Source organism: Pecten maximus, chromosome 15 (genome assembly GCF_902652985.1).
Source record: "Pecten maximus chromosome 15, xPecMax1.1, whole genome shotgun sequence".
Classification (NCBI taxonomy): domain Eukaryota; kingdom Metazoa; phylum Mollusca; class Bivalvia; order Pectinida; family Pectinidae; genus Pecten; species Pecten maximus.
In genome coordinates, this window is record NC_047029.1 from 6,613,065 (window position 1) to 6,625,310 (window position 12,246).

Genomic DNA, 12,246 nt, shown 5'->3' on the forward strand with positions numbered 1-12,246 from the left:
AACTACCACTCTAACAAACCTAATATCTGTATTACATATCCTATGGTGTGGGGGACCTAACTACCACTCTGACAAACCTAATATCTGTAGTATACATCCTATGGGTGGGGGCCTAACTACCACTCTGACAAACCTAATATCTGTAGTATACATCCTATGGGGTGGGGGCCTAACTACCACTCTGACAAACCTAATATCTGTATTACACATCCTATGGTGTGGGGACCTAACTACCACTCTAACAAACCTAATATCTGTATTACACATCCTATGGTGTGGGGACCTAACTACCACTCTGACAAACCTAATATCTGTAGTATACATCCTATGGTGTGGGGGCCTAACTACCACTCTGACAAACCTAATATCTATATTATACATCCTATGGGGTGGGGACCTAACTACCACTCTGACAAACCTAATATCTATATTACACATCCTATGGTGTGGGGACCTAACTACCACTCTGACAAACCTAATATCTGTATTACACATCCTATGGTGTGGGGACCTAACTACCACTCTGACAAACCTAATATCTGTATTACACATCCTATGGTGTGGGGACCTAACTACCACTCTGACAAACCTAATATCTGTATTACACATCCTATGATGTGGGTGGGGACCTAACTACCACTCTGACAAACCTAATATCTGTATTACACATCCTATGGTGTGGGTGGGGACCTAACTACCACTCTGACAAACCTAATATCTGTATTACACATCCTATGGTGTGGGGGCCTAACTACCACTCTGACAAACCTGATATCTGTAGTACACATCCTATGGTGTGGGGGCCTAACTACCACTCTGACAAACCTAATATCTGTAGTACACATCCTATGGTGTGGGAGACCTAACTACCACTCTGACAAACCTAATATCTGTATTACACATCGTATGGTGTGGGGACCTAACTACCACTCTGACAAACCTAATATCTGTATTACACATCCTATGGTGTGGGGGCCTAACTACCACTCTGACAAACCTAATATCTGTATTACACATCCTATGATGTGGGCCTAACTACCTCTCTGACAAACCTAATATCTGTATTATACATCCTATGGTGTGGAGCCTAACTACCACTCTGACAAACCTAATATCTGTAGTACACATCCTATGGTGTGGGGGCCTAACTACCACTCTGACAAACCTAATATCTGTAGTATACATCCTATGGTGTGGGGGCCTAACTACCACTCTGACAAACCTAATATCTATATTATACATCCTATGGGGTGGGGACCTAACTACCACTCTGACAAACCTAATATCTGTATTACACATCCTATGGTGGGGGGTCTAACTACCACTCTGGCAAACCTAATATCTGTATTATACATCCTATGGTGTGGGGGCCTAACTACCACTCTGACAAACCTAATATCTGTAGTATACATCCTATGGGGTGGGGACCTAACTACCACTCTGACAAACCTAATATCTGTATTACACATCCTATGGTGTGGGGACCTAACTACCACTCTGACAAACCTAATATCTGTATTACACATCCTATGGTGTGGGGACCTAACTACCACTCTGACAAACCTGATATCTGTAGTACACATCCTATGGTGTGGGGGCCTAACTACCACTCTGACAAACCTAATATCTATATTACACATCCTATGGTGTGGGGGACCTAACTTCCACTCTGACAAACCTGATATCTGTAGTACACATCCTATGGTGTGGGGGCCTAACTACCACTCTGACAAACCTAATATCTGTATTACACATCCTATGGTGTGGGGACCTAACTACCACTCTGACAAACCTGATATCTGTATTACACATCCTATGGGGTGGGGACCTAACTACCACTCTGACAAACCTAATATCTGTAGTACACATCCTATGGTGTGGGGACCTAACTACCACTCTGACAAACCTAATATCTGTATTACACATCCTATGGTGTGGGGACCTAACTACCACTCTGACAAACCTTATATCTGTATTATACATCCTATGGTGTGGGCCTATAACACGACTGACAAAGCAGCTATCTTACATGATTGATCCTATTGTCTCTGTAACGAGAACTAATCAAAGTTCTGTGGAGCCTGAAAACACACATTACTACAGAGCTGGTGGGTTTGAAGATATCTTTGTTCTAGAGATACATTACTTACTGACTTCCACCTGAGACTACATCTACAAGTACACATGTATCATACTTATTTCTCTTTAACCGAGTTAAGATTTTGTTATTTTATTTTGAAAATTAACCCAATAATTATATAAATATATGTAACTATAAAAACACCCAAATCTTACTTGTGTATGTCTCTAGAGGCCCTACTACTGTTGATATCTTGGTAAGACTTCCTTTTGCACCCCAACCTCACACTAAAATAAGTTACATAAACATTAAGGGAAATATATTTATCTTGCATTTATTATTTTTGGAAACCCTAAAGACATTTATTGCATAAATGATATGATATAACAGAAAGGGTAGGGAATAATGAAAAATTTCTTGGTCCTTGGCCTCAAAATAATAAAAAATAAAATTATATTAGTATTATGTAAGCTGTCCTTAAATGACAATAACCAAACCACGAGAAAACTGGATTACCCTGTAGGAGCCCCTGTAAACCTTATAGTCTATACCTTAAGTTTGATTTGTATGGTGGGATTACCCCATAGGAGTCTCTGAAAACCTTACAGAAACTTCTAGAGTGTGCTGGTATTTCTGAAAAAAATTGAATAGCATTTATCTGTCTGATCATAGCTCCAATTTCAAAATAGCATTGAGCACAATTCTGTTGGAATTTTAATCCCAAAAAAAGAAAGCATAGAGTACAAAACTGTCACATTTTAAAAATAGACTAGAATTAACTTTCACCATCAGCAGTCATAAGGCTATCACCATGCAGTCACTAATCGCTGAATCATATGTTCTCTTGCTCTAGTTATCTCCCCTTTTTGTTTATGGATCTTTTTGTTTAAAAAAAATATTTACACTGTCAACCTATTGTGTACACTAGAAAAAGACAACTTATAAAATCAATATGAAAACAAAAACATCACCATGTAAGTTAAGTACAGATTGGTGACTGCTATATCCACGTGTGCATTGCTAAGTAACCTGGTTTTAGGAGTTGTAACTCTGAAATAACAGAAAACACATTCCTTATGAGTGCCCCGGCAGGAATCGAACCTGGGTCTCTGATGTGATTATCGACAGCTCTACCTCCTGAGCCAAAGACGAAATTGACGAGTCAGAAAGGGCCAAAATGTGTCTGTCTCTAAACCTGAACTTAACCAAAGTGTTAAAATCCCCTGTCCCTTCCCCATGGGGATGTGAAATTCTATTTACTCTCAACAAACAAGGTTACAGGGATATATTGTAATAAGGGACTATTTGCTAGAAGCAATCTCACGAAACTCAATACGCATTTACAAAAATGCTTCTTTTTATTATTTTCCTGAGTTATGCCCCTTTTTACCATTTCCTTTCAATAAATTTCTTTTATTGTTAGCTGATAGATAAAAAAATTAACATCATATCATACAGAATAAGAGAATTTAGCATCACTGAATGTTTTGAATATTTTTATGGTGAAATGTTTTCTATTTGATGTTAGTTTCCAGTTGTTTATGAGTTGGAGAGTTAAGGGATAGCAATGTGTTCCAATTTGTCTAGTATCCCATCCCTATTAATAGGACGGTAATTAGATAATGACTGACAGTAGGTAAACAGTCTGATGTTCCTGTGGCAGGAAACATGGAATTTCCAGCTTCCTCGACCCAGCATCTCAATACCCTTACCATGTAACCACTTTGTCTTCCTCGACCCAGCATCTCAATACCCTTACCATGTAACCACTTTGTCTTCCTCGACCCAGCATCTCAATACCCTTACCATGTAACCACTTTGTCTTCCTCGACCCAGCATCTCAATATCCTTACCATGTAACCACTTTGTCTTCCTCGACCCAGCATCTCAATACCCTTACCATGTAACCACTTTGTCTTCCTCGACCCAGCATCTCAATATCCTTACCATGTAACCACTTTGTCTTCCTCAACCCAGCATCTCAATACCCTTACCATGTAACCACTTTGTCTTCCTCGACCCAGCATCTCAATACCCTTACCATGTAACCACTTTGTCTTCCTTGACAACACTTCATTGTCCTCATGAACACTTTAAACCCCGGGGGGTGGGGGGATGAGGGTGGGATAGGGGGGGAGGGGGGCGGGGCAGCACCTCAATGTCCTAGCCACCTCTTCGTCTTCCTTAACCCAGTATCTTGATGTCCTATCCATGTGGCCACATCGGTTTCCTCAATCCAGTGTGAGTGTCCTCACAACCACCTCCTCAACCTATAGTACCTCAATGTTTTCACCAGCACTTTGCATTGATCATATATTTTGCTGATATCAACTATACACCTCCTATCTAATAATCTTAGTGAATGGAGAGAGAAAAAAAAAAAAAAAATCAATGAAATTTATTTTTAAAGTCAACCAGTGAGAAAGTAGATATCATTTTCGAGGTTAGAGGTAGTATTTGGTGGTAGGTGTAAGGTAGGGAATTCCATTTTCGAGGTCAGAGGTAGTATTTGGTGATAGGTGTACGGTAGGGGATTCCATTGTTGAGGTTAGAGGTAGTATTTGGTGGTAGATGTATGTAGAGGTAGTATTTGGTGGTAGGTGTAAGGTAGGGGATTCCATTTTTGAGGTTAGAGGTAGTATTTGGTGATAGGTAGTATTTGGTGATAGGTGTATGTAGAGGTAGTATTTGGTGGTAGGTAGTATTTGGTGGTAGGTGTATGTAGAGGTAGTATTTGGTGGTAGATGTATGTAGAGGTAGTATTTGGTGGTAGGTGTATGTAGAGGTAGTATTTGGTGGTAGGTGTAAGGTAGGGGATTCCATTTTTGAGGTTAGAGGTAGTATTTGGTGATAGGTAGTATTTGGTGATAGGTGTATGTAGAGGTAGTATTTGGTGGTAGGTAGTATATGGTGGTAGGTGTATGTAGAGGTAGTATTTGGTGGTAGGTAGTATTTGGTGGTAGGTGTATGTAGAGGTAGTATTTGGTGGTAGGTAGTATTTGGTGGTAGGTGTATGTAGAGGTAGTATTTGGTGGTAGGTGTATGTAGAGGTAGTATTTGGTGGTAGGTGTATGTAGAGGTAGTATTTGGTGGTAGGTAGTATTTGGTGGTAGGTGTATGTAGAGGTAGTATTTGGTGGTAGGTAGTATTTGGTGGTAGGTAGTATTTGGTGGTAGGTGTATGTAGAGGTAGTATTTGGTGGTAGGTGTATGTAGAGGTAGTATTTGGTGGTAGGTGTATGTAGAGGTAGTATTTGGTGGTAGGTAGTATTTGGTGGTAGGTGTATGTAGAGGTAGTATTTGGTGGTAGGTAGTATTTGGTGATAGGTAGTATTTGGTGGTAGGTGTATGTAGAGGTAGTATTTGGTGGTAGGTAGTATTTGGTGGTAGGTGTATGTAGAGGTAGTATTTGGTGGTAGGTGTATGTAGAGGTAGTATTTGGTGGTAGGTGTAAGGTAGGGGATTCCATTTTTGAGGTTAGAGGTAGTATTTGGTGATAGGTAGTATTTGGTGGTAGGTGTACGTTAGGGGGAGGAGAGGACCTGGCCACCTTCTGACCCTCTGTGTGTGGGAGGAGAGATGGGGCATTCCTAATCTCCAACCAGTGTGTAATAAAGGCTGGGTCTAGTACACTCCCCCTCCTCACTATCAACAAACACACCAAAATTGTTCTATTAATAGAAACCATGTGGCCATTCATGATTCAACCCCCCAGCCTTCTGCATGGTTTTCCTTTGTACACAGAAGTGTATGTAACATATTATACAGTACAACTGGGGGTTTATCACCTAATCAACTGGAATCATTACTTCAAGTGCAGACAGGAAGAAAGAGAGAGAAACATGGCCTGGTAGTCTGACCTCTGCCTCTGACATGCCTCGTAGATGTATAGACTCTAGGTAGTGTGCAATAGGAGACTTACCAAGGAGTTCATACACAAGTAGATTTCGGAGAAGCTCAAATTCAGTTGCGGATCTTTTATTATTTTCTCTTGGATTCCTGTAATTTACATCAAGATTAAATAACTCTTCATAACCTGGAGGTAAGAATATTCTGTTAAATTGTGCAAAATCAAATTCAATTGCTGATCCTTAATTTTTTTTCTCTTGGATACATGTAATTTATATCAAGATTAAATAACTCTTCATAACCTGGAGGTAAGAATATTCCGTTAAACTGTACAAAATCAAGCTTAAAATTTTGATTTGGAACAAATATATTTATGGCTTTTTAGCTCTCCATAGAATCTCTAGAGTGGATCTACATGATTCTTCAAGTTTTCCGGTTTGACAGTTTATTTATTGTTTATCATATGTAAGTTATCAGGTATATAAAGTCCCTCCATTTGCATATTTCCGGAGGTGTGAGGCTCATTTGTAGCGACGTGCCTAGAAACATGAAAGACTTGCCAGTGCCACTGTGTGTTGAGCAGGTACAGAATTGTTGCTAATTGATGGGTTAAATGTGTACAGAAGATTGGGGGTGTAATCACTTGTCAGTAAGAAGCTGTAGGGGTAAGTGGATGCTGAACTGTCTGGACGAAGATGAACCTGTTTTGTACCAGACATCGTCTCTGTATCCCGTCATGTACCATGTGAACCTAACTTTTACCAGAATTCATCACAGTATGAACCTCAATACCTGAAGTTGACCAGAATCCTCCTATACATATATATCTTATGTCATCATGATATGTATACTGCATATACATATTCAATATCATCACCTTGACTGACAATCACATCAGATATTTTAATTTGACACATTCTGCCCAGAAGTTAGAAATACATTATATACTGATATGTCTGGTGTTTGCCGTCAGGTACATGATAAAAATGTAAAATATTTGTGTACCAGAAGATTGATATTGTCAGGTACATGGTTAACCATACAATATTTGTGTACCAGAAGATTGATATTGTCAGGTACATGGTAAACCATATAATATTTATGTACCAGAAGATTACGTAAAATATTTGTGTACCAGAAGATTGATATTATCAGGTACATGGTAAACCATACAATATTTGTGTACCAGAAGATTGATATTGTCAGGTACATGGTTAACCATACAATATTTGTGTACCAGAAGATTGATATTGTCAGGTACATGGTAAACCATACAATATTTGTGTACCAGAAGATTGATATTGTCAGGTACATGGTAAACCATACAATATTTGTGTACCAGAAGATTGATATTATCAGGTACATGGTAAACCATACAATATTTGTGTACCAGAAGATTGATTATAAGTGTCAGGTACAAGGTAAACCATACAAACTTTGTGTATCAGAAGATTTTGCCATCCTCGTGGACCTCTTGTATAGAACCGTTTATTACAAGATCAATACTAATGAGTAACTAGCTGTCTGGTGCTGGAACGTTAATAGCTTCACCAAGTCCTACAGACCTTTACTTTAACTCTCCTTTTGAACTAAATCTCAGATAGCAATACAGTTCCTTAGAAAGAGACGCATTTCAAAGACGAGATATTCTTCATTGGTTGTGTTCTGAACTCAGATCTGAAGTCGCTCTGGTTGAAATATTGGCATTAGTCTATACATGCAGTGACATACATGTTGTGATATCTGATTATTATCATCAACACAGATCACTTCAAATATTTCATACATCTAAATGAGATCCAAATCGTGTTCTGACATCTGCTTAGTTTGGCTGTTTCCCCGAAGATCTGTTCCACCATACTGTTTGACTTCAAGGATAAAAATCACAAGAAAAATGTTTTCATTTTGCATACTCTGGTTGGCATATAGCCTTGTAATATAAAATAATTTCTTTTTTGTACATTTAATGATTACATGTGCCAGATTCTGACATCTGACAACTTACAGGGTTAGACTATTACCTAATAAGTAATTAATAGTTACTTCATACAAAAATATTGTTTGAAATACAATTTTAAAAGTGTAGTATCTGAACTTTGTGAAGTATCCACTGTATCCCACAGATATTTCAGAACAATTGTATTCCTTTTCTATATCTATAGAATAAGCCATCAATATTTTTCTTCATGGTTTCTGCTTTCTTGTATAAAAAAAAATTAAGATAAATTTTTAACCAGCTAACAAAGGAAGGTACGATAATAACATTTGACATCTGCTCCAGTAGATTGATACAGAATAAATTTTGATTGCAATGATTTTTATTTAAAAAAAATATTAATATGTTATAAGCTTCCAGAACATGCACTCCCTTCCGTTTTACCGGAACATTTTGCCAGGTTTTGACGTCTGCTTTTCGTCTGATTTATTCTTTTGGAATCTAATGCCGAGTTTTGATGGTGGACGTAAACTGATCATAGGAATTGTATACGTAGACGACCACGTCTTGATTCGGATTCTTAGAGATAACTTACTTCATTATGTGTTACATCAAAGCGAGCTGCTTCTTTTACTTGCTATAACTGACTTACTCCCCCCTGTATTCGAGCTCTCCACTTAGCAAATGTTCATGGCTAATAGCAATGAATTGGTGCATGTTTTAGAGAACAGGTTCTTGGTTCATTTGTGTGAAACCGTCTGAAAAGGCAGACAGGTTTTGATGTTATTCTTGGATGGTATTTGTTTTGTAACCTTTCAATTTTTTGGTTCAATGGATTCTATTCTTGGAATTTTTTGTGTACGTATTTCAGAAATTTTATGGATTAAGGAATATGGTAAAATTCCCCAAATTTCAAATGATTTACAGCATCATTAGATATTTGGCACGGTTGTTTCTAACGCTAATTTTGCAAATTGATATTACTTATGTGTAGAAATGCACAAATTACATTGTGTTGTCATTGCCACAGAACAATTGTTTTTAATTGTTATTTCTGTGTAATATTTGTTTTTCTTGTACTTCCACAGAAGCCCAGGATGTGAATTTCGATGCAATTCTCGGGGAATTATGTGAATTGGAAACACAACTAAGCACAACGCAATCAGAGCTCTCTCGGTCACATGGTTCGGGAATGTCATCGGGGCTTGCAAAGGACGAACATCGAGACAGCGGCAACGACTTAGCGCAGGCGGAACTTGACGCGCTGGCGACGGAAATTACTCAAACCTTTGGATATAGGCATAGTGTGCAATATGGTGGCGATCATGAATTTCTTCATGGAAATTTTATATCAAAACATGGATCATGTTCAGATCTTACCGGTGAAACAGATTCAGCTTTCTCGGAAAATGCTTCACTTCCATCATCCGAATCTTTTACGTCAATGGTTACTGTGTCCTCCTCGGCAGAGACATCTAGTGGAGGGGACACGAGTAGCACGGCCAGCAGCGCGAGTACGATTACACCACTGTCAATGCAAGCCTCGGAGGTAAGCAGCAATTCAAAGCAGATTATGTAAATGTGTTTTTATTTCAGAAATGTATTTTTGGCACTGTGAAATAGAAAAAAACATGTAAAAATGCATAATCTAATTACCTGAATATATTTTTGAACTACTGTTTTTTTTTTTTTTTTTTTTTACTTACCTTGCATATTGAGACAGAATCGTTTCAGATATGTGGTATCTCCTGCTGTGTAGTTGGGTGATTATAAGTAAAACGTTCTACCTTAAGCTGAGATACAACATCCAGGAAAGTTTTAGACCAAGAAAGTTAAAAATTTAAGTGGCAATTAGATATCGTAGCCACACCTAGATTTATAAACGTTGGTGGGTTTCCACAAAGATTCCATTTTATCAGTATGTTTAGATTTCCTAGTGTGTGTAATTATTAGTCCCCTACCAGGTATGAGGAGGGTGGGGATGGTGGGGGGGGGGGGGGGGTCTATTAAAATAAGTTTTTTGCTCCTTGCACTTATGACTGTCGCACCTGTTTTCATCATGTCTACAGTAATATCTTAAGTTCACTATTGTTCTATCTGACAGAGTTATTAAACCATAATATAAAATGTCCTCCAACTTCTTCCTGCTCCAGTTGATTTTCTTACAATTTAATACAGTAAAATAATGTGTAGTGACTTGAAGGGGTGATAGGAATCCCGCAATAGGATGCTTGTTGGAAATTGTAAACATGTATCACTGCAAAACCTCAGGCAATCTGCATGTAGTAACTGAAATGTGGAAAAAACTTATCAATCTTGTTTTAAACACTATGCATGTTAAAGTGTTATTAATATATGACAGTGTTATCTATTGATTTTCATACCAAAGACAGAGTTATCTGATAGAGTGACAGAGCCAAGGGGTTTTACACTGCAGGTGTTGACAGCAGGGATAGATTTTGTAGACTATATACATTCAAGGTCAAAGGTGAAATATGTTAAATTTTTCATATTTATCCTGTAACAAGCCCCGGAAGCTAACACATCAACTTTGACTCAATGTAGGAGATTGGTAATTATTACTGGATAATGAACTCTGTAACATATTTATTAGACTTTTCATTGAACTAAATGGGACACATTACTAATGCATAAACACCTGTACTTTTAGCTGGATAAATGTGGTAGGAGGTATTTCTAGCTGGATAAATGTGGGAGGTATTTTTAGATGGATAAATGTGGTAGGTATTTTTAGCTGGATAAATGTGGTAGGATCTATATCTAGCTGGATAAATGTGGTTGGAGCTATTTTTAGCTGGATAATGTGGTAGGAGGTATTTTAGCTGGATAAATGTGGGAGGTATTTCTAGCTGGATAAATGTGGTAGGATCTATATATAGCTGGATAAATGTGGTTGGAGCTATTTTTAGCTGGATAATGTGGTAGGAGGTATTTTAGCTGGATAAATGTGGTAGGTATTTTTAGCTGGATAAATGTGGTAGGATCTATATCTAGCTGGATAAATGTGGTTGGAGCTATTTTTAGCTGGATAATGTGGTAGGAGGTATTTTAGCTGGATAAATGTGGTAGGTATTTTTAGCTGGATAAATGTGGTAGGATCGAAATCTAGCTGGATAAATGTGGTTGGAGCTATTTTTAGCTGGATAATGTGGTAGGAGGTATTTTAGCTGGATAAATGTGGTAGGTATTTTTAGCTGGATAAATGGGGTAGGATCTATATCTAGCTGGATAAATGTGGTTGGAGCTATTTATAGCTTGATGAATATGGTAGGAGCTATTTTTATACGCCCGTCGAAAGATGGGACGTATTATGTTATCATGTTGGCGGGCGGGCGGGCGGGTGTTCGGGCGGGCACATATGGTGTCCGGACCATAACTCCAATACTACTCGGCGGGCGGGCGGGTGTTCGGGCGGGCACATATGGTGTCCGGACCATAACTCCAATACTACTCGATCCAGGCTCTCCATACTTGACACAAATATACATCTTGATGAGCCGGAGTGTCGCATACCAAAATCATGCCACTTACCCCCGTATTTGTGGAGTTATTCCCCTTTGATGATTTTACTTCGGGCACATATGGTGTCCGGACCATATCTCCAGTACTACTCGATCCAGGCTCTCCATACTTGACACAAATATACATCTTGATGAGCCGGAGTGCCGCATACCAAAATCATGCCCCTTACCCCGTATTTGCGGGGTTATTCCCCTTTGATGATTTTGTAGTTGCTCACCATTCACTTAATAAAGTATTGGGAAGCTGATTCTTTGCAAAGAGGTTCTTTTAATGTATATATTCTGTATATAAACATGTGAACTAATTTTTGTGTTGTTGTGTCTAAACCAAGGTTTCCCATATTTGCAACATATATACATCTCATCATTTAAAGTTGCCCTTCGGTTTCGACTACACACCATTATGTGTATCAATATCTCCTTCCAACTTCCCAATAATGATACTTCATTTTAAAGCATTACAATCTGTGAAACTACCCCCTTCCAAGTGTCAAATATTGCGGCGGGCGTATGTTGTGGCCCTCCAACGGGCCCTTGTTAGCTTGATAAATGTGGTAGGATCTATATCTAGCTGGATAAATGTGGTAGGAGGTATTTTTAGTTTGATGAATATGATAGAAGCTATTTTTAGCTTGAAGAATATGGTAGGAGCTATTTTTACCTGGATAAATGTGGTAGGAGGTATTTTTAGCTGGATAAATGTGGTAGGAGCTATATTTAGTTTGATGAATATGATAGAAGCTATTTTTAGCTTGAAGAATATGGTAGGAGCTATTTTTACCTGGATAAATGTGGTAGGAGGTATTTTTAGCTGGATAAATGTGGTAGGAGCTATATTTA

The 12,246-nt window shown here is 38.3% G+C and overlaps 1 protein-coding gene across 5 annotated transcripts in view; it reads left to right on the plus strand.

Moving 5' to 3' along the window:
• LOC117343126 (ras-associated and pleckstrin homology domains-containing protein 1-like) overlaps positions 1-12,246 on the plus strand; it is a 182,162-nt gene that overhangs the window by 125,402 nt on the left and 44,514 nt on the right. For 4 of the 5 annotated variants that reach the window (XM_033905440.1, XM_033905438.1, XM_033905441.1 and 1 more), the window contains one exon: positions 8,953-9,413. In XM_033905440.1, the coding sequence (XP_033761331.1) occupies positions 8,953-9,413 (461 nt within the window). Of the gene's footprint in view, positions 1-6,027; positions 6,122-8,952; positions 9,414-12,246 lie in introns of those variants that run through there. The other variant, XM_033905442.1, reaches the window with a different exon arrangement.